Source organism: Doryrhamphus excisus, chromosome 20 (genome assembly GCF_030265055.1).
Source record: "Doryrhamphus excisus isolate RoL2022-K1 chromosome 20, RoL_Dexc_1.0, whole genome shotgun sequence".
NCBI lineage: Eukaryota > Metazoa > Chordata > Actinopteri > Syngnathiformes > Syngnathidae > Doryrhamphus > Doryrhamphus excisus.
This window is the reverse complement of record NC_080485.1, coordinates 5,330,540-5,353,196: the sequence shown is the minus strand read 5'-3', so window position 1 is coordinate 5,353,196 and position 22,657 is coordinate 5,330,540. Positions and strand designations below refer to the sequence as shown.

General features: G+C 41.0%; 2 protein-coding genes across 2 annotated transcripts; one reads left to right on the top strand and one right to left on the bottom strand.

Annotated features, from left to right (window-relative positions):
- The first annotated feature begins 83 nt into the window (after window positions 1–83).
- znf511 (zinc finger protein 511) lies at window positions 84–2,813 on the top strand. Its single transcript, XM_058058499.1, has 6 exons — window positions 84–326; window positions 405–481; window positions 601–802; window positions 1,706–1,830; window positions 2,148–2,402; window positions 2,522–2,813. The coding sequence occupies exons 1-6, from the start codon at window positions 171–173 to the stop codon at window positions 2,592–2,594; spliced, it is 888 nt and encodes a 295-aa protein (XP_057914482.1). The 5' UTR covers window positions 84–170; the 3' UTR covers window positions 2,595–2,813.
- msx3 (muscle segment homeobox 3) lies at window positions 2,785–5,032 on the bottom strand. The gene is made up of 2 exons (XM_058058500.1): window positions 4,341–5,032; window positions 2,785–3,862 (listed from the first exon to the last, which is right to left on the bottom strand). The coding sequence occupies exons 1-2, from the start codon at window positions 4,705–4,707 to the stop codon at window positions 3,456–3,458; spliced, it is 774 nt and encodes a 257-aa protein (XP_057914483.1). The 5' UTR covers window positions 4,708–5,032; the 3' UTR covers window positions 2,785–3,455.
- Between the last annotated feature and the right edge of the window lie 17,625 nt (window positions 5,033–22,657).

The following is a 22,657-nucleotide window of genomic DNA, read 5'->3' as shown; positions in this document are numbered from 1 at the left end:
TCTCTAAAACACGCTAATTTTAAGATTGTGGGACGATAATTTATAATTCCATTTGGCAACACCGCTGACATTGGACGCTTGCTTCATACGTCATTATTCCGCGACACATGCAACTGCAAATCAAATAGTACTTTTGACATTTTAGACTACGAGGACGACGATAAACCGTAATGTTACAGGAAGAAGTCATTCAGACGAAAGTAGATGTTTTAGGAGGAAGGCACAATGAAGACTGCACGACAGAAGACGTTCAGCAAAAGGAAGAAAACCCTTTTAACTTTAGCCCGCGGCTCATCTTCCTTCATAAGGACCATGAACTGTTTGAGGTACTGACAGCATAAACGAGCTTTGACATTTACTTACAAGCGGGATATTTTTTTTCTCATTCTAAACTATTTTTACAGGATGGTGATGTAGAAAGACACATGTACCTTCAGGATCTTTACATTTCAGAGGTAGAGGACGAGAAAGCAACTCTCAGGTGTGGCAGTTGTTCACCCACTTACTGTATGTCACCTAGCTAGCTTGCATGTTTCGTTGTGTGACAGACTGCTTGGTATAACAATATGGAATTTCCCATCTTGTTGTTATTCCTCACAGTGTGTCAGAGTTCGCCTGTCACATCTCTGGCTGCAATGCCACCCACAGCACTTTGGAGGAGTATGAACACCACTACAACTCCTTGCACAGACACGTTTGCTGCTCCTGTCGGCGCTCTCTGCCCACCGCCAGGCTTCTGGATATACATATTCAGGAGTGGCACGACTCTCTCTTCATGATCCTGGCGCAGCGACAAGATATGGTATGCTCTATCAAGAAAACCTCTTCATGTCCTCTTGCCTGGTTTGCCACTTAAAGGTGCTGGCCCTCTTTGGCTCCAAACTACACTTACACATGTGCCCATAGAATCATATACACAGTATGCAGTGACAATTTTGAACAAATGTGTGGCCATACATTTGTTGATTGCAAACATTTGTAGCCAAACCTTGCCAAATCACAAACATAACTAATGTGAGTGTGTGTGTTTCGTGAGGCATGGCTTATAGCGTTGCAGCAGGAAGCTGGTGGAATATACACATTCCAAAGTTGGCACCCCCTCTGCAGTACCTAACCATGGCAGACCGCACCTTTTAAAGGGACTGTATGCAACTCTCTCCCAATGACATTTTTGGAAAACAACTAAAAGAGTTTTCCTCCCTCCCACGCCAGTTTGATGTTGCATATGTTACCTATAATGGTTTAAAATAACAGATAGTACCAAAAAATGTGTGCGTTTTTCCACAATTACAAATTAAACTACATAAAATTTGTAGTAAATGTATGTTCGGCACGAACATAACTACCATTCATGGCTGTTATTTATGTACATGTCTGAACTGTGACACATGCACACATACAAAAGCAGTCTCAGAGGGGCCATCAACAATTTACATTTGTGGTGTTGCTGTTGTGATGTCATACATTCAGTGATATCTGTGGTTTATAGCTAAACTTTGCCAATTTGCTATTATTAGCTGACACCAAACATAGTGTGCTTACTTTGTATTAGTGTACTAAAAGCAGGAAGATGCCGGCCATTTTGCCAGGATTATGCTTGAACATTTCGGCTGGAGGAAACTGCTGCATTACAGTCCACTGCCATGTGAAGTAAAAATGCTGGTCTGCATACCTGGCAGCTGTCTGATGAATACTTAATTCACAGTACCAGTGTTTGGTGGAAGGCTGTGAACACAAATTCAGGACAAGCACACTCAGGAAGGACCACCTCGTACGAAGTCACAAATACCCTCCAGACTTCAGATTTGACAAACCCAAAAGACACAAGAGGTGAGACTGCATGTACTTGGATGGGTCAGTAGACGGCAGCAAACCTTCATTAGAAAATGATAGACAGTTGTTAAGAATGTAATGCTGGTCACTCTTTATTGTATCCATCTAAATATATTTAATACATGTTGTGACATAGAGGGATTAAATATATTTCATAATTTCATGCTCTATTAGTCGAATTTGTAACCTAACTTCAAAAACAGTATGGTAATAATAAGTAATAATAATACATTTTATTTAGTGTGCTTTACAGAAACCTCCCAAGTGATATTTAGTGTATCTGTGTTGATAATATTTGTCTCTTTCATAATTAGGCTTCAAGAGGCAACACAGCAGCAGCATATAGACACAGCAATGGAGGTAGTGGATGACCTGAGTGAAGTTTTGTGTGACGATCAGTCCAAACAAGCCGCGCAAGAGGAATCCATGGAGATGCTCGTATCCACAGCAGAGACTGATTTAACTGAAAAATGTGTCTCTACTGAGGGGCAGGCAGGTCTTTCAACTGCAGTCAACAATGCAACAAACTCGGCACATACTGATCCCCTGAAACAGCGATACTCCTACAGGTTAGTTACCTTTGTTTTTGGATGAACTTCGGATTTGGACACTGCATTCTTATGTCATGTGAGTTAAATCTGATTCAATATTAGTTTGAAAATCAATGAATTCTTTATTTGTCTTATAGAGTTCCATCTAATGTGTGCTTTGGACACGGCTCCATCCGAGGCTTCAGAGGTCACAGAGGAAGGAGGAAGTGAAACCTCGTAAGGTTGATGTTTAACACTCAATTTCGGCTTTTAATTCACTGAAAAAAATCACAATAAATGAAAATACATTTGATTTTATCACAGTGTCATTCATGTGTGAAAAAATACTTTTCACAACAAAACACAAAACAAACCTAATATTTTAAAGAGATTTTAATTTTCCAAAAACTTGTTTCCGTGTCAACAATAGAATACACATGTAACAGATGGGAATTCATTTGCTTTGAGTATAAAATAAATCATTAACTTTTATTTACACATACAAATGTTGCCAACTTTTTGTCTCCTTATAGAGCTTTTTAACATTTTATGAGGTATTTTCATTTAAAGGGCAGTGGTGTACAAATGCTTCATTATTTGTATTCATTCATAACAAATTTCCTGCATTTTTAAAATGAGCATACTTGCGCTGAAAGATCAGGTTTGTTTAAATTGTCATAAAATGGATGTAATTGCATTGGCTGGGTATGTCTTTGGATTACAATATATAACAGATGTGGTCACATGACCTGTTTTTGGCTATTTTATGCATACATCTTCTAGAAAGTCTTTTTTTTAAAAGAACAGAAATAGTTGTTTGAAATCCTCATTTTTCTGTTTTACAGTCTTACACTCTTCAGAAGAAAATGTTCATTAAAAACAACGGATTTAGCAAATTTTCGTTACAGGCCAATTTTGCAACAAATATAAAACAATTTAACAGTTTTTATATGGAATATATTTATAGTTAAAACTAATTTATAGATCATTTGCGACTGAATAAATATTCTCATGTACATTTCTTCATTTTAAAAGACAATTTTACGGACTTGTTTTTAAAGGCGACTTTCCTCCCCCTAAAAAGGCCTCCGGTTAAGACAAGTAGTACATCCCGTAAGGTCCACCGTATAGTCCTGGTACAGGCAAGGCCGGCCGAGGGCCGTTAACTGCCCCGTAGAGGGCCGGTGCGCCTATGGGTGCGCTCAGCGGGAAGGGGAATGCGAAGGCCGGCATCAGAGGCTTGGCGGCCAGCTTGAGCTTCTCCAGTTCAGCCTCCTGCAGTCTTTTGGCCTTGGCTCTGCGGTTCTGAAACCAAATCTTGACTTGGGTCTCTGTGAGGCTGAGGGAGCTGGAGAACTCCGCTCTCTCGGCGATGGAGAGATATTGTTTCTGACGGAACTTTCTCTCCAGGGACAGCAGCTGGGAGCTCGTAAAGGGAGTTCTGGGTTTCCTATTGTTCTTGTGTTTGCGCAGATTGCAATGTGTCGGGCTTGGGAGTCCTGCAAGTACATGACAGATCATTCATTATCTTCTGCAGGCCGCGTGGATGACGCTGAATCGCTATGTGAGCATGTATATCACTGAAAATTAGATATTTACACTTATTTACACTAATAATTGTAACCTAAAAACAGCTGTGCATAATGTAATGATATTTCACACTGAAATTATATTTCTTTCACTATTTAGCCACATTAGAAGGTGAAAACAACCGACTCAGATGCAGTGAATTTTTGCATCACTGCAAACAAGCACGTTGATGAACATGTTATATTAAAATAGTGAAGTTTGTCTTTTGCATTTTTAATGTCAAAGACGTCAAGTTACTCAACTTCGTTGAAATCAATTGCTTTGTTATTCGTGTCTTTATAAAGGCAGGAATAATGATCCGTGCAGTTGAATTGTATCAAATTGTGCAATAATGTTGTGTGTCCTTTAATGTAAAAAATATATGATACAGCATCAGCCGTAACTCACTAGAAGGTGATGTGTAAGCAGCCGACTGGAACCAGTGGTTGCTCTCCTTGTCGCTGACGTCCACATTCTCGGCTTTGGACCCATTAAGTTCCACTGGTGAAGCGCACCCGCTGTCCTCTATCGCGCATCCTCTGCCGGACTCCGTCAGTCGGTGACTTCTACCCTGCGTCCTGTCTCCAGATATGAGCGATTCCACGCTGAAAGGCAGATCCACAATTTTGCCTTTACACCTGGTGACAGGTGACAGGTCGAGCTGGTCCGGTGCCGAGCCTCCTGAGGCGCGCTCCTTCTGGTAGGTGTCCTCTGGTGCTGCAGCCGAGGGCGGTGATCCTTGCGCAGGATTCATGGCGCACAACTGCGGTGCCATACAACCCAAATGTCCTTCCGCGCTCCCTGTCGCTGTTTGCTTTGCTCCTCTAGCTCAACAGTAAATATATGTTTTGTTTTTGTTAACGTTTTTAACTTTTTACTGCCAGCGAAGTCTTCTCGCAGCGTAGTGCTTAGAAGTTTCCCCACTCATGGTACCACATGCTTTCTTCTGTAGTGGGCCTCTTGGCTCCACCCTCTTCATGACGAGGCAGTGAACACACCCTCCAACCGTAATTTGGAGGAACCAAACATATGTTTTTCTTCCCTTATTGTTAAATATCCATTTCCATTTTATCTGCTAACAAATTGGTATTATCTGAACAGCTGCCCAAACCAATACTTTAAAACGGGAAAACAATCTATTTTATTTTTACAGTATTCCTTGACAAGCAAGTTGAACATAATAGTAATTTAACAACTTCAATAACACTGCAATAAGGAGCAACTTAACACACAGAATGTCCATCCGTCCATCTATTTTCTATGCTGCTTATCCTCACTAGGGTTGAGGATATGCTGGAGCCTATCCCAGCTGTCCTTGGGTGAAGGCGGGTTACACCGTGGACTGCACACTGAATGTACAAACCACAAAACATCTTGCTTGTGTTTCTAGGTATGATGTTGAGAATTCTGGTGTCTGTGAATGCACCTCGCTGGCTGTGACAGTGATTGGTTGATATTGAGGAAGTGTTGTTGTGGACACCCCAAACAGTGTTGCCAACTTAGCGACGTTGTCGCTAAATCTAGCGATTGTCCGTGCCGTCTTAGCGACACATTTTCTCAAAACCGACTAGCAACTTCTTCTAGCATCAAGGGAGAGTTTTCTGGTATTTTAGGACATAAAAGTGAAAGCACTTATTGTCCTTCAGTTTTGTGTTTGGTAATCTCATCTTTCCAAGGATGCTCTTGAATTGGTGATGGGAAATGAAAAGATGAAATATGCGGTTAGATACTGCACATAACTCCACATGCCAGCACTGTCATTTTACTCTTCTCACTGAGAAGCAGCAGGTGCTGCTGAGAGGTCTAGACTTCGATCTAAAATACAAGCTAAACAGTTTTCCTCAATCATTGCTCACTGGTCTTATTCATTCATTCATTTTCTACCGCTTTTCTACCACACTCACATTCATACCTATGGACAATTTGGAGTCACCAATTAACCTAGCATGTTTTTGGAATGTGGGAGGAAACCGGAGTACCCAGAGAAAACCCACGCATGCACGGGGAGAACATGCAAACTCCACACAGAGATGGCCGAGGGTGGAATTGAACCCTGGTCTCTTAGCTGTGAGGTCTGCGCGCCGTGCAGCCTTATTATTATTATTTATGTGTATTTGTGTCTTCTATCAGATGACAGTCTCCCACTGTCAGCTGGTATAGACACGATCAAATGGCCTTGACAATCATTATTGGCTGCCTGGCAGAATCTTTGCTCATGTTGATCCTCAATATATGGCGCAAATCTGTACATTCTGAGGCCTGACGCTCCCCCAAACGCTCCTTCAATTTCTTCTACCTCAAAAATGTTGTTTTCGATTACAGAAGAACAGTCTGAAATATCAGAAAATAGCTCTTTCCTCACCCTGCTGTGTCTCCACGGTTGCAGCGCCTGCCGAAAAGGTTCCGGGTGCGATGTCACAGACAAGATGGCGGCGTGTCCAAATCATGTCAGACTAACCACTATTTCATAATTGTTTATTCATCTAGGACAGCAGTATTACAAAAATGTTTTGTTAAGAGAGTAGTGAGTACTTTCATTAAGTTAGCCGAAAACTCCACAAAAAGTAGGGGCGGCCCAAATGGTATTCTCTGAAGGGAGGCAGTGTCACACCCCTGGCATAGTGGAAAGACAGAACAGTCCAGGATTTAGCATTACAAATCATAGTGTGGTAAACCAAACCTAACTGTACCATATGCTGTACAAAACGCAATGACATGCACGTTTTCATTCATTTACATAAAATTGAAGTGGAGGTGATACAAAATTATTAGGTGTCTTTTGTCCTAGTTTCTGAAAGTTTTTACGTGGTTGAGCCCCCATACGGACCTGAACTGGGCCGTGGCCCAGTGGTTGGGGACCCCTAATTTACAGTATATACGTACACCAAAGAGTTATTATCATTGTGAGTTTCTGCCTTCTGGCCTTGTAGTAATCAAATTATCTATGGCTGTGTATTGGCTGTATTTCAACCTATTGTGTTCTTTGTCGACTATCCCTTTGAGAGACAGTACTGAAACCCCAAATCAAGTTGAAGGGGCCCATTAAAGAGGCCCGTCTAAATGAGTCTTTGCAGCAGTTCAAATCAAGTCTAATCATTTTCAGAGAAACTGAATATGTTTTTTTTCCCCTTATGGGAACTTTTTTTTTCTTGCCCGCAGCAGCAGTCGTACGCTGACTGACTGTGGGACAATTGGTTAAATGGAGTTAACCGTTTCTTTCCCTGAGGTACTTTTCCCGCTTTGATCCTGCTGTGACTGGCGCCTGTCTGCTCCACGTCTAACCCCCCCATCGCTACCCAACCCCTTCTCGTCCCTCCCGTGCTTACTCTCTGTGTGACTGATAGATTGCTGAGTAACCAGACAACATTGCAGTGCCTGTAATTTAGTGTTCAGCATGACATTCTTCCCACTTAATGTGAATGGAGCTGCTTTTGCTTTGATTCCTTCTCTTTGAAAAAGGATCTGGGTTAGCTGGGCTGTCTTGTTTTGTTTATTTTAAATGTATATATAGTTATTTCTTATATCTCTGAGCTGCACGCACATTCCACAACAGTCAGCATAGAACATTTTTCTTTGACAAGTCATTTGCCAAGTAAACGACTCTCTGTGGAGCGCAGACCTCCACCAAGGTGGAAAAAGTGTGGTTTGCATGTCAACACAAAATCATTCTTGGCAAAGAACAGTTTCAAACAAATTGTGTTATTTAGATATTGTACTGAATACACATATAAGAGTCTAGTTGTTAAGTCTTCCAAGTCCCAAGGTGGGTGATGAAATAGGTAAACACTGTTCACATCAAAAGCTAATAACTAATTGTTAAATAAAATAATTCTAACACACTTCCCGGGAACAATTTGGAGTCTGGGCAATAAATGGCCGTATTGTAAAATTGTGAGTAAAAGTGCTTGCAGCACTCATGCATCCCCAGACAATGACGCTACAATCACTATACTTAACTGGAGGCAAGACTAGGAGTGTCCCGAAACAACTTTTTTACTTCCCAACAATATTAGCGCTACCGATCTGCATCATGTATGTATCATACATGCTTTTACTACTTATTTTCTAGTGTGGAATGTTAAAAAAGGCTTTTAGCTTCTTGATGCTGATGATTTTATCGACAATGTAGTGGAAGCTTGGTATATATAGTGGAAGGCTCGAGTTTTTAAACCCGACATTACTCACCAGCGACAGAAGCTGGCCATCAAGCACAATGAATTGGCATCTCTTCTCTGTTACGGCTGATAACCTTTTGTGGTCTCACAATGTTTCAGACAGCGTTGGTTGTTGGAGGGAGCCAGAGTTTTGTTTCTTCGTCTGTGGTCTTGCGAATATCCTCCTGCTGTGATGCTGCTTCAAATGTGCAATGAGATTGTTCATTGAAAAACACCCAGCCTACTACTTGCTACTCTGCTAGCACTTTAGCATATGATGATGATGTGAACTGCAATGGAGTCTGGAATGGACTCCTGCTATCAGGGTACTCATATCGGAAATTCTAGATGCAGGTTGACGTGAACTCATTTATTTGCTGACATCAGACGGATGTTCGATATCAATATTGGGTTACCCATTGATAACATACAATTATGTTGTACTCACTAACTAACAATACTAACAATAAGGGCTATGTGTTGAGTTATTTTCCATACTACATCTACACCTGTATTGTAAATAATCAGGTCAAAATGTTTACTGGAATGTGTATATTTGTAAAATACTGTATAGACATCCTATTTCTCTTTCACCATATCACAGCTTCACATCTTGTAAATATTAAAGCTTATTATTTTGTAACATAATCAGTAAATTAGCAATTTTGGAGCTGACGAAAATACAGCATTCACACGTTTGCTGAATGTTGCCGCTCGCCAAGGGCAACAACTGTTTAATGAGATGTGTGGTTTTCCTCTTATACCAAACATGTTGAAGCAGGGTTTTTTTTTTATTATTAAGCCTTCCTCTTTCATGAGATTTTTGGCGACATCTAAGCAAACCGTAGGAAGGGTGTGGAGTCATCTGGCGTAAACGTTTACAAAACACACAGCAGTTTTTTGTTGTTTTTTTTTTTTTTGCGGTGACTGTGTAACAGTTTTAAAAGTAATCATAGAGGCCCATTATCTTGTGTCTGCCAACACTGGTTTGTCAAATGAATGTTAGATTACATATTTCTTTCCTGATTTATAAAAGCTCACACTCCTTTAAAATGTTTCTATCTTTACATCAGAGTGAAGTTCATGCTTGGATGTGAAGCCATTCCATGCTATCAGTAGGAAATCCACGTTGGCAGACTGACTGATTATGTTGACTGATCTTACGTTAATGTTGAGTTACATAGCAGAACCAGGAGAACACTAATGACAACCATGTGAAAGTCACCTGTTTTTAGAAATATTAACCCTGTAAATCTTGTATACTGTATTTTTTCCCCCGCAGAGGTCGTTCAAACTGTTTGTTTAAGCAATTATTATTTCACCACAGTAATTACTGAAATAATCATGTCAATGTACAACATACATGCTCAGTCATGCCAGTCATGGTAAGGTGATATTTAGGGCCTTCAGGGCCTCCTTCTTATCTGATCAGAGTTGGAAAGGAGAACTGCTACAGCATGTCACCCTTGATTAGTTGTTTTGTGTTGTGCTGCCATCATCAGCACGCTGGGTCATTTCAATGACACGTATAACCCATCAGCCCAACTGTCAGAAATTAGACTTTTCCAACTTACTAGGAACTCTTTTATTGTTGTTGTTTTTTTGTAGAATGCCTTGGGGTATGTGAAGGCTGACACTTGTTGATGTGCAAATATTTCTGACAGTGTGAGTGAGAAAACGCTGTAATATGCAGTTGTCAATGTGAGCAGTTGCATTCCAACTGATACCGTCTTTGTACCCTTCATTGACGTAAGGAAATTTATGGTAAAATGTTTCATATAAGAAGTAACCATGTTCTTTTTCCTATGCAGAGTGTTCCAAAGAGCTTTTCCACTCTAGGGCTTATAGTGAGAAACTGCAATTCAAATATTGTGGTGCTTTGCTGGCTTCAAGTTATTGAAAGAGTGGACAAAAGCTTTATGTCATGTTGAAAATTTGGCAAAACATGCACCCCTCGTCGGCTGCCTGCACTATTTTTTCTGGCAAAGCACAGGCCACAGGTTGCCATTGTCGTTTACAGGCTGGATCTATGTCGCTGTCAAATAGAAGACTTGCATCCAAGCTTCAGGGACCAAAACTGAAGCCTTTGGACCAAAAATGAGTGCAATTCTATTTGCACTATACTAAATCTTTACAATGTTTAGCTTGCATCATGTGATCATTGTTGCCATGATGACCACAAATTTGAAAATCTGAATGTATTTCGCAGATATTTTTGTGTACAGCGGCATGACTGGCAATTACATAAATTTTATGGCAAGCCTAACATTTTATTCAAATCGTTCTTAATAGGTATTATAGAGCAGAAAATTAATTACAGCCTGTTATTAGAAAGCACATTGCCGGGGAAGGCTTGAGCAGAGGCCATCCTCGGACAAAGGTGTCAGATGATACTCTGAACTTTTGTAATTACCTGATGGATTGTTGATTGGTTAAGTGCTTTTCATGTAGCTTCTCTATGTTAGCATGACTCTACTGCCAGGGAAAGTGCTGACAGGTGAGTGGGTCATTATTCTTCTGTGTTTTGTGGGAGAGTTTTTGGTGACAGGGAGGCGCGTTCCACATGGCGTCTGGCAGAGCGTTCAGCTAACGGCTACTCAGCGGCCAGTCTTCCATGCAGCATCAGGTGCTAACAGGTGAACACAGGTACACTGTTGTGATCTAGGTGGAGCGGAGAGAGCCTAGTGGAACCAGACACCCCCATGTGTACCTGGAGTTGGGGTGAGCTCAGGATCCGTGCTGACAGCAGGGTAGGCAACTTGACGGTAGTCTGCTAAGCGATAACGACATTGATGAAGACTTTAGAGCATGACTAACAGAAGCAGGAGATGGCCAATTATCACAGACTCTTTTTTGTCTGGTCATAATAATGGAAGTTGGCGTCTTTAGTTTGAGGGTGATGACAGTACAGGACTTGGGTCCAGTGCAGCAGGAGAAACCTGACACACACATAAAAGTACTCTCCACACAGCCGCAGTCTTAAAACTCTTGGAGTTCAACTTGAATGAATGAAAATCTCCAATTAATTGTCAAAAGATTCCAGTGGACTACTGTAAGATACCCATAGATTGACATTTATGTGCAAATGACGGGAGTATACAGGATAATCCATCCATCTATTTTCTGTACCGCTTCTCCTTTCCCAAACATCATATCCATCATTTAACATAATTGGGATTAGATACAGTATTTGGCCAGCACTAATCGCATTTCCGTAAATTATTTGATTGAAATAATGAACTGATTGTGTGGTGTGTACATATTATGATGCGTCCTTAATCATATGTTGGGTTTCCTTAGATCTTTGAACTTCCATCATCTCTTAGAGGCTGTGACAATGCTGGCCTCAGAAGAGTCAAAACTGGAACAAATTGAGGTTACATGCTTTCGTCAAGGGCATCTTTCTTTGGTGGGAATAGCTGTTTGTCTTCACTTCCTCTCAATTAGGTTGGTATATCTGAGCCAGACACTCTGGTCACTCTACATTAATGCTGTTTTTTACAAGACAAAAGGAAAGAAAGAATTTTACAATTGCCTTTTTGGAAACAAATGTTCAGGAGCCACAGTAGCGTGTGGAAGATCTAAATTTGGTCAACGTAGCCTGGTCACACACTGTTGTGGGATGGCATTCCACGCTTCAATAAGAAGTCATGAGCATTGTGTTGTGTGTTGTGTCCACACTCTGACGACAGCTTAATTCTGTAATAAAGTAAGGCACTGTCATTACACCCAAAGGTTTTACCCCATAAGTCACAATGACTTGAAATTTCTCAATGAAAGACTCAATGCACTCGACAAAGCACAACCTTTGTGGTGTTTAGCCAAATTTGGTCGTGATGTGCAATGAGGTTCATGGCTGGTGAGAGGTTAAGTCTGTCTCGCAAATTTAGCAGAAAATGTCTACAATCATTGAAATCATACAGAAATACCTACAAACATTAATATTTATTTTGTTTGTCTTTTTTCTTCATCATCTCAATTGCCTCTCGCCCACACGTTTAGGAAGATTGGTTGAAATGTTCAACTTGGGTCTGTGAGAATGCCAGAACAGTCCTGTGATCTCCGTATAATGTCAACTTGAACAAATATGTTGAGATGACAATACAGTCCACATTGTCTCGCAGAGCTCTGAAAGAGAAGGGAGGGCACTCCAGGGGCCCCCAGAATCAACAACCATTAAATTCGAGTGGACCGTGTTACTGACACCAAAGCAGGCAGAAACAGACTTAAAACATATCGGGAAAGAGATATTGTTTTAATAAGAAAGGGCAGTTTACCTCCTTCACTTCATCTTTTTAGATTGGATGTTTGGAACAAGAGGCAGATTAGTGGACAGCGGGATAAAAAGCGGATGATGGGTGGAGGGAGTGCGAGAGCGGCGGGATGAAGGAGAAGATGAAAGCTTTGTTGTGCTGATGGTTAATGAGCTGGAAAACACAATTGAACTTCTCTGACTGTGGAAATCGCTGTGAGGGCATCATAAATTAGCGCCAGTGTGGGAGCTAGCCAGCAGACAGAAAAGGGGCTTTGTGTTGCAGGGCCCGCTGTCTCTGAGATCCACGGAGCCAAAGACTCTTGTTCTTGGGTCTGCCGTCCTGACCGGTGTGGTGGCTCGAAGAAACTGATCTGCCGGCCTATTCTGTAAGGAAGAGGAGGCAAAGATAGGATGGGAATAAAGGAGTGACAACGGGTCTTCTCTGATACTCTCAAAGGGCGACTCGTCATCCTGGCTTTGCAGGCTTGGCACATGCCTTCTGTTACTAAGTGGCTTCATATTGAAAGACTCGGCGGCCGCTATTCTCTCTCCCACTGGGTGCCAGCCTCACTGCCCTGGCAGCTGCTGGGCTTCAGAATAGACCCATAGTTTCCCCTCTGCAGGTGAGCTGCACAGCCAAAAAACGGGGGCCCCTCAAAGGCCCTTTCACTGCCTCAATAGGAAACTGACTCAGGGAAGGCAGAGCGGGCACACAATGGCCGCCTTCTCCCCGAGACAGAGAAGATGGAGATGAGCTTTTGGGGTGCCGCTATAGTGTTGCTTATAGCCATGTCGAGGAGAGAGGAGAGGATGATTTCCCTCTGTCAAGGCTCGGAAGGCGTGGTTCTTTTCCCCCCTCAAGGATGTTTGGCTGTCCTGTCATCCCCGTGTCTCAAATGTAATCACTGTGTCTTTAAAACTTGACCGCACCATTTTTTTTAACCACGAGTGTGAAATGGGTGATAGCCCGCTCTACGCCAATGTGCTTCTCCCTCGTCCCCTCCCGCCCCTGACTCGCTTTAGCCAAACTCTTCCCATGCTTGGAGGAAAGAATGCACCTCCCTCTTCTCCCTCTCACCTCCTTTTCATCATTTGCTTTTTAACTTTTATTAGCAACAGCTTTCACTGACGTGAAGAGTTGGCAAGAGAGAGATAGCAGGCGGGGATGTGATACGGTGAGGGTGAGGAAAAGTGGGCAAGAGATGAGGGAGTGCACTTTTTCCTCCCACTTTTTACTGTTATGCATGCTCATGCTCAATATGGATGGAAAATAGCAGATAATGAATCATGATGCAGTTTCATAATAATTGAGTATCTATTAATATTATTACAATAATAATAATAATAGATTTTCTTCCTCTCGCTCACAGACAGTCCTCACCTGGCAAAGAGAGCTTCTTTAAATTGTGTCACAGTTATGATGCTCATTTAAGATGGTCATCAATGACGCAACGTCACGAAACCGCCGTTGAGCAGCTACTTTTCAGCACTTTGTATTGAGTTACACAGTTTTATACTCAATACATTTTGCTGACCAATGTGAAATAAATTACTGGAAAGTACTTTGTTAGCAGTGAATTGATGTCAACAACGCTTCTGAATCATTTATTTATATTATTTAGAAGGTCATAAATAGATTTTTCTATGCTGTCACTACAAAAACATTTCCAAATATTTCATCAAGGGATCCCACTTTGCAGCAATTCACTTATCATGACCAATAAACCGCAATAAACCAGGGATTACTGGATGTAAATATTTATGTATTTATGTATATAAATGCAGTGGTTTTGGAAGAATGTTGGCTTTAGCTTTTAGCATGTCTCACTCCTTAACTCGTTTGCCCAAAGTCAATTCAAACTTCATGATAGTAATCTTAATATTTTCCCACTTCAAATTCCAAACCCATTTCTGTCATCGTCCTTCTTGTTATTGTTTACATTTGGCACAAGGTTTTAAACACACCGTTTTAGACTTATAAGCTGTCTGTTATAGTCGTGCAGGGTGAGATGTTATCGGTCCCTATCTCATTTTCCCTCTTTTCTTTCACTCCCCTTAATCAGTTCCACTCTGTTATTGCTGGCCCCGGGGCCGCTGCTAAACTGCTTTCACAAGCATGAGACCAAAGCCTGCTCAGATGTCCACTAGACCCTTTAAATATCCACAAGGACCCTCAGTCACGGTGTGGCTGACCCCACAGCAATTGTTGACATCGTTATGGAAGCAGTACTACTTCCCTCACGCCTTCCTAAGCCTCTTTCTTTCCATGTAAGCTGACCACTTTGAAAGCGCTATAGGTTACGCTGTGACCGGTGGGCCTAAAGGCAACACATGTCCGTGTATCTCTGGAGGACATGAAAATGTTATAATATCTAGGACAGCGTGAATGTGCCACACTTCATGTACTATTTGCGCTGAGGCTTTGAGACGAAAGAAGCATTTCAGGCACTCGGGCCAGCTGGGAGTGATTTTGTGACTTAAGTAAAATCCCACTTTGGCGAGCGTCTTTCCGCAGGAATAAGTTCATAGGCTTTATGTAAAGCAATAATGTAATAATAACCCCTTTAGTGGAGTTTCATCTTGTGTTGGCTGGCTTATTTGAAGAAGATGCAGTGGGTATCATTATTGGGTTAGGCTAATTACATAAGAACACTGTGGCCATTCACACTCTTTGTTCTTTTTGCTGCCTTTTTGCTGCCTTTTTGCTGCCTTTTTGCTGCGTGCCAGCTATGTGTACAGTAACACTGTATCACTATGTAGATACATTATATTTGGATTTTTTACTACCAAAATCTTCAGTCAAACAAGACTACAAAATAAGCTAGATGATGCAATGGTTACAAAACCAAACTGTGACAGTTTGTGACCTGTATTCTGTCAAATCAATCGAGCCGTATATACGAACTCATTCTAAATTGCAAGAACAAAACATACTCTTTCTCTGCAGGATTGAATGGAAGATACCAAAAATATTGCAAACAAAGTCACTCTTCAGCATAAATCACAGAAATGTGTTTGGTCTACACCAAGAGAATGTTGATGTTATTCCACAAAAATCAATCCAAAGTAGTTCAAGACATGCTAAGCAATTAAATAGCAGAAATGAAAAGGGCCGCATCTCAGCTTCATGTTGTTTGTATTAGCATGATAGCTTAACTTTTTGACATAGTATTTTATACTGTAACCTTGTATATTTGCATAGTATTTGTACAGTACATGGATCACTATACCTAAAAGAAATGATATATACATGATACAAATTACTTGCAGTCAATAGTGCAAAAAACTGGCCACAGTGTGATCCACATAAAGTCTTAACTATAACTATATATATCATAACTATAACATATGTATGTCCTCCATATAACTCCCTCTGTGTAATTTATTACGTTGGATCAGTGCTACTCTTGTATTTTTGGCAACTGTTATTTTACTGGGCTGAAATAAATACCTCCTACATTGAGTTTTAAAAATGTTTAAACACTGACGTCTCTTTATCAGGTTTTGCTTCTGCTCTATTTCTCTTTCCTGTCTGCTCAGTATCGGTAACATTAGTTAAACATGTCCACAGGCTTATCAGTGAAGAAAAGAAGTTACAGCGCTGTCAGCGCTGAAAGAGGCAAACATTATTTTGAATTCAATGCTTTAATGCGCATTAGGAAGTTGATAAGTTATAATGATGTGTGTGACCAAAGGAAGGCTGCAGAAATACTCTCGAGCAAGGCACTAACTTTTGCATCATTGTGTGCAGACAGTTTTCATGTGAACACGTTTTTTCCAATCCTATTGTGTGTTGCTAAAAAAAATAGCCACAGACCCCAAAGGCTTAACTGTTGCAGGCAATGAACTCATACAGCAAGTTGTACAATGTATGCCCGTCTTAAGATAACCTCCTTGATAGAGGTAATGAGGAGGTTTGTCAACAAAGCTGCACAGAGCAGGCACATGTTTCTTTAATAAGGATGAAAGCAATGGCTTCTTGTAACCGGATCTTTGTGTAGCAAGCAGCTTTCCATCAAGGAACAGCAGGATCCTCCCTTTCAGCCCAGAAGCATCAGGGCAGATGGGACCATGACACGCAAAGCCACACAAACACTCAAGCTTGCAGAGTGGAGGCCTGTGATCTCCCAGGGTTGTTTATGTAATGTACGTGGCTAAATCAGTGGCACCTGCATGCCTTTTCATTACTACAGAGTTGGGTATTATTTACATATTATCCGATACGGTGACAAATCTGTAAGTTTGCCAGTGCTAAAACGGGGCCTGAATCGCTATTTTAAAAAACTAAAGAATACAAACTTTGTCTAAAAACAATGCCCTTTTTACTAGTTTACTAAGTTGTGTGACATGCATTTTGGTAGACATCAGAATTCATGGTTCCATTTATCACAGCAAGTCTTCCAGGTCCTGAAGCAGCAAACCAACCCCAACCTCTACACTGCCACCACCATATTTTGCTGTTGGTATGATTTTTTTTTCCTGAAATGCGGCAGAACAGAATAACAGAACAGAATACTAATTCCAATATCTCAATAATATGAAGAATGACAGCAAAGTACTGTATTCACCAATTCAACAAAAGCAGCAGCAATACAGAACATAGAGAATGTGCTAATCAGTTTGTTTTGTCATGTTGATGTTCAGAACTCTGCTGTTTGTAAATGCACTTAGCTTGCCATGACCGTGATTGGTGTATAAATGATAATGAGGAAGTGTTGTGTTGTTGGGAAGTGCTATGCTGACATGCGTGTGCGGTGTTGGAACTGAGCACTGCTGCTAGCTTGTTAATGTTGGCAATACAGTTTAAAAAGAACGTCAGACAGTATTCGTCTGTCAGCATGCTACAGTAAACTGGCACAATATCACGTGCAAACACTTGTTGCAAGTGGCTAAATCTGGAATAAATTAGCACTGAAATGAGGCACCGAGGGATTTTTTTTTTCTCAGTCCGGTTTCGATACTACTTTTCGATACGCATCCGTACCTCTCACCTGTACGCCTCCATCCTCTCTGTTGTCATGGCAGCATTACACAGGATGTACTCCCCGCCGTGTGCGTCGAACTGACAGCTTTGTGATGAATTCTGTGCTGCTGGGGATCAAAGGTGAAAGGTTAGGGGGTACTCCAGCTGGCAACCAGGGCTGCAGTGGACTCCAGTGAAGAGGCATTCACTGACTAGAGCAGAAGGGGGCAGATGAGGCTGGACTCTGGCATCTCTGTCTCTTTCTTCTCAGCGTAAGGTGTCATTTGTTGTGATGACCCTGAAAATGATTAGCACATGACTCAAAGTTTTGCAGCAACTTTGAAGTCCTTGTTTTTCCAGCCTTGAAACATAACTGTTTTGGTTAACACTGAGACACCCAGCCTCATTATGTCCCTTTTTAGCCACAACATGGAGAAACTCCTATAATTTAAAACATACATAAATATGTGAGATGCTTTATTGTCATGGTAGTCACGCAAAAACATGCAACAAAGACTCAGACCAGCAGGGAGAAAATATAAATAAGCAAAAATAACAGACAGTAAAACTATGTAAATAAAACAACAAAGCATGATGTACAGAGGCACCTCTAATTGCAGCTGTGTTTAAACCATTTATCATAATTAATGGGAAAAGATGTCATTTTTTTGCTGTCCATCAAAAAGCATTTACCTCACAATTTTGTGAGTTTTAAGCTGTTTATGCTTGATTGTTTTTTTTTTTATGCAAATACACATCTTCTTAGTTTTACCATCACCAGAATACTATAACAAATCAAAGTGCAGTGTACGTGTGTAAGGGATGCCAACTACTAGTAGGGTTATCATAGTATCATCTTGGTTAAACCGCACTCCCTGATGAATTTTGGGATATCAAAGTAATTGAGAGGAGAAAAAGCAGAGTTAATCGAGTACTCTTGCTTTTTCTCGTATTCTTTCTTACATTGAAGCTAAATTTCCATAAATATCTTAATAAATTAATATAAATGTATCTAGTATGTTTACTCTGGTGCCAACAAGTTCCCATGCGGCGAGAACCGAGCATCCTCTCCGCTCATTGGTCAGTCAATAAATTTCCCTCTGATTGGTCCTTTTTCTGAGCAACAGCCATCAAATTTCAACATTTTTCAACTTTCTGGGATCGCATCACCATTCGCAAGCCAGCATAAAATTAATCACGTACAGATTTCACATGTGGCTTGCCTGAACAGAGACTCTCAATCACCCTGTCATGCAGGTTCCATTGAAAATGAATGACTAGAAGTGATATACGTCACCTCCTGTGTGAGGCACCCATCAATGAAATATGGCCGCTTGTTCAAGCCCGTCGTGTGCAGGGCTGGACTGCAGGGATTCTCTTTGAAAGAAATGACAACCGACTACTGGTTAACACTTTAGTCATTCATTTTAACATTGTCATTTGAAAGTGTAAAAAGAAGTTTGGGAATACACAACAAAAAAAGCCCAAGAAAAAGCACAATACATGGAAAGTTTAATGTGGATGCAAGCCAGGCAGGACTTACAATCTTAGTGAATACCCGCCACCATGTATGAATTTTTGGTACTCAGCATGCAATCTTACTCTTGAATATGCTTGGGTGCTTCACTGTTCTGCATTTAGTTGCATTTCTGTCCCCCAGTGGGGGCATGACAGAAAAAACTGAGAAACGTTGTGAAATGTTTGAAACTTTGCTGAGCCCTTCCAGTGGTTGTCTCTCATCATGCATCCGCAATTCCTGAATGCGTCCTGTGGAGGGAGTGTGTCATCATTAAGGAGCCACCTGAGCAATGACGTCTCACTGCCTCCAGGGTGGAAAACATGTTTAATCAGAAAAGCTCAAGACACATTTAATTGGCATTTAACTAGCTGTATAACCGCTCCCACATGTTTACTGGCTTTATGAGGAGCGTGATGAAGGATGGATAATGGTGCGTGTTTGTGTTGAGATTGAGCAGACCACTTGAGTTTGTTCTGTAATTATTATGCCTATAACATTTTTCCGTGGTTTTATATGTTTACCATCAAGGAGGTATCACAGGGTCAACAAATCATGCATTTGAAATTGCCATTTTTCACACTCTGTGAGAATAACATGATGGAAAATGAAAAAGTCGAAGTTGTTCTCTCAAATAGAGCACGTTGTCTGGGAGTTTTTCCAATGGCGCCAATGTCACGGGCAGCAATTGTGTCATCATCTATTTGGAGTAGGAGTTCCAAAAGTAACATGTTACACGATATGAATATGATATCATGCCAAGATTATAAATAGCATCCCTTCACTGCTTCACTGATTCATCACAATATCTATTAAGGGTAGAAATTGTACAATAGCGAATATAGTGGAACCTTGGTTACCGTCATTAATTCCAGAATGTCTGACTGTAACTGAAAAAGATATTAACCGAATAAATTTTTCCCATAAGAAATCATGTAATACCAATGAATCCATTCCAAAAAAACATAAAACATGTTGTAATAGTTTTACAGTTATATCTTTACATGCAAAAAACAATTCAAAATGCATATGAATATGTATAAATGACGAATGAAAGGGATAAATGAACATTTGAGGTTACTTTTACCTTTTAATGAAGATACTGAAAACAGGATATGCATTTCGAGTTGTTTTCTGCATGTAAATTAATAATTGTAAAACTATTTTTTTGTGTATGGGTTTCTGCAAAGCATTGATTGGATTTATATTATTAATTCTTAAAAATGTATTCAGATTTTGGTTTGAGCCAGCCCTTCTGGAACAGATTTCTGACTCTAACCAAGGTTTCTTCTGTACAGCAATTGTGAGATATTTGAATTTTTGGGTGGGGAGAAAACCATCTAAGATGCATCAGGCTGTCTTTATTCAGGCTTGATGTCAGGCTCTCCATACTGCAGTGAAAGATAATCACACTGATATTTTGTCCCACCCTGACAGTACACATGGCAGACAAAGGAGAAAATTGAGTGGATCCATTCTATCTTCCTTCTTCCTCAGCTGTCAGTAGCTATTGTAGCTGGAAAAGTCTCTCAGTCCTTTTATGTGGAGCGGAACGATCACATGGCTCCAGGCCCCAGACTGACTGGCTCATCACTCGCCTCATTTTGTCCCTCCTCCCTTAGGACTCACCTGCTCAGGAATGACTCCATGTTTCTCATGACCAGATCACCACATCACATGGAAGATGAAAACAACTGTAAAGTAGATGAATCCCTGTGTGGCATGTTTAGAAGTCGGACTCCTCGTCACTGTGTTCATGTTTGCGTTCCTTTCCTCCTGGAGGTCTTTCTCCCAGGCCTGTAATTTGTGTGGTGGAACTCCACTGAGAGATGTCTAATGAGCGCTTTATTGGCATTGGTAAAAGCATCAATTAAGTTAATTGTAGATCATTGTGTTAATTTTAGTATTTAGAAAACCCCAGCTTTCCTAAATGTTGTGACTTGTGTGGGGAGATGACGGAAGAGCTCGAGTAAAGACTGAGTGGTGGTTAGCCTCAAATGGAGGCCTGCGTGCTGAGACAACCTTCATGTGATTCATTGCGAGTAATGATGGTGGCCTGGAGCTGATGATTGTTTCTGGGGGGGAGGGTTGCTTTTTCTTTTCCTGCTCATACAGTATCGAGATGATTACATTTCGGATGGCGTGTTTGGAGGTTTCGCTTTGTGGCGGCAGCGACTTGTCTCTTCTGGAATATTGTTTGCTGTTGGTTTGCCACTTAAGAAAGTGGGGGCGGCTGTGGCTCAGTCATTGTTTTAGGAACACTATCACATTGCACTTGAGTCCAGAGCCATCTGATCCAGCTCTCCACCTACTTGCATATGAGGGATTAAATGTGTGGAGAATGCATGGTACTTACTAATTATGTTAGTTCTGTTATCCCTTTTTGGATAATATAGTATAGTATATAATATCATATATTATATACTAATATATTCATTCATTCATTCATTTTCTACCGCTTTTCCTCACGAGGGTAGCAGGGGGTGCTGGAGCCTATCCCAGCTGTCTTCAGGCGAGAGGCGGGGTACACCCTGGACGGGTCACCAGCCAATCACAGGGCACATATAGACAAACAACCATTCACACTCACATTCATACCTATGGACAATTTGGAGTGGCCAATTAACCTAGCATGTTTTTGGAATGTGGGAGGAAACCGGAGTACCCGGAGAAAACCCACGCATGCACGGGGAGAACATGCAAACTCCACACAGAGATGGCCGAGGGTGGAATTGAACCCGGGTCTCCTAGCTCTGAGGTCTGCACGCTAACCACATGACTAATATATCCCTCCTCCAAAAATGAAAGTGAAAGCAAGGTATTTAAAGCTTTCCTGTTTGATATTAAACATCATGGCATTCAGTAATTTTATGACATAATCACATGGTTTAGTTGGCCCACAAGTGCCTTCTCAAAATTACAGCGTGAGCTAACGGGTTCATACAGTACTTGCTTGCATTCCCGATTTCTTCCTATAGACTCCCGTATTTCTCCCGATTTTTGGCATTGCCATTTGTTGAAATGGATTGGTTAAATTGGTAATGAGATGGTAATGCCGCCATCTCAAAACATCATCGGGACGTCATGTGATCCCAATGGTGGGCAGACAGGAAGGGATGTTGGGGGTTGAGCTTTAGCTTGGCGTGGGTTACTGCAGCAACAGTAGCTCGTGTTTTTATTCGGGATTTATATTAAGGATATTTGTGCCTATTGTGAGATAATTCAAACCTGCGATAAAAGCCAGTAACATCATTGACATCTATAGTGACCATTGTTGAATACTACATATAATTCACAGCGTCTTCTGAATACCTTATACATGTATTTTAGCCATTTAGTCATTTAGCCATTTTTATCCTCGAAAACGCTCCATGAGGAAGCAGTTGTTTGAGTGCCTCTTGTGTCAAAAGTGGAGTAAACAAATGAGGGCACTGATAGACCTTACTTACGTTTTGTGTTCAAGGTGTTGAGTAGAAAAGCAGCATCATTAAATTGTGTGAGTTGTGTCACAAAACATGAATATGTGCAATGATATTAAGGATCAACTTCAAACTGTGCAACTATGCCTGCACTGGGGCCCACACACTCACACAACATCTGTGCAACAGAAACATTATGCAAAGTCAAAGCATAATCAGTCCACCTCAAATGGCAATTAAGACAAATATTCATTTTGGTGGTGGTTTCATCCATAAATTGCTGCGAGCTGTAACATTCACTGCATATTTGCCATCCCAGAATTACAGGCGTAAATCAAGACTTAATGCTACATTTAAATAGTTACAGACAGGCAATTTATTCTTGGCTCCCTCTGGTATTTAGTGCTATAACACACTG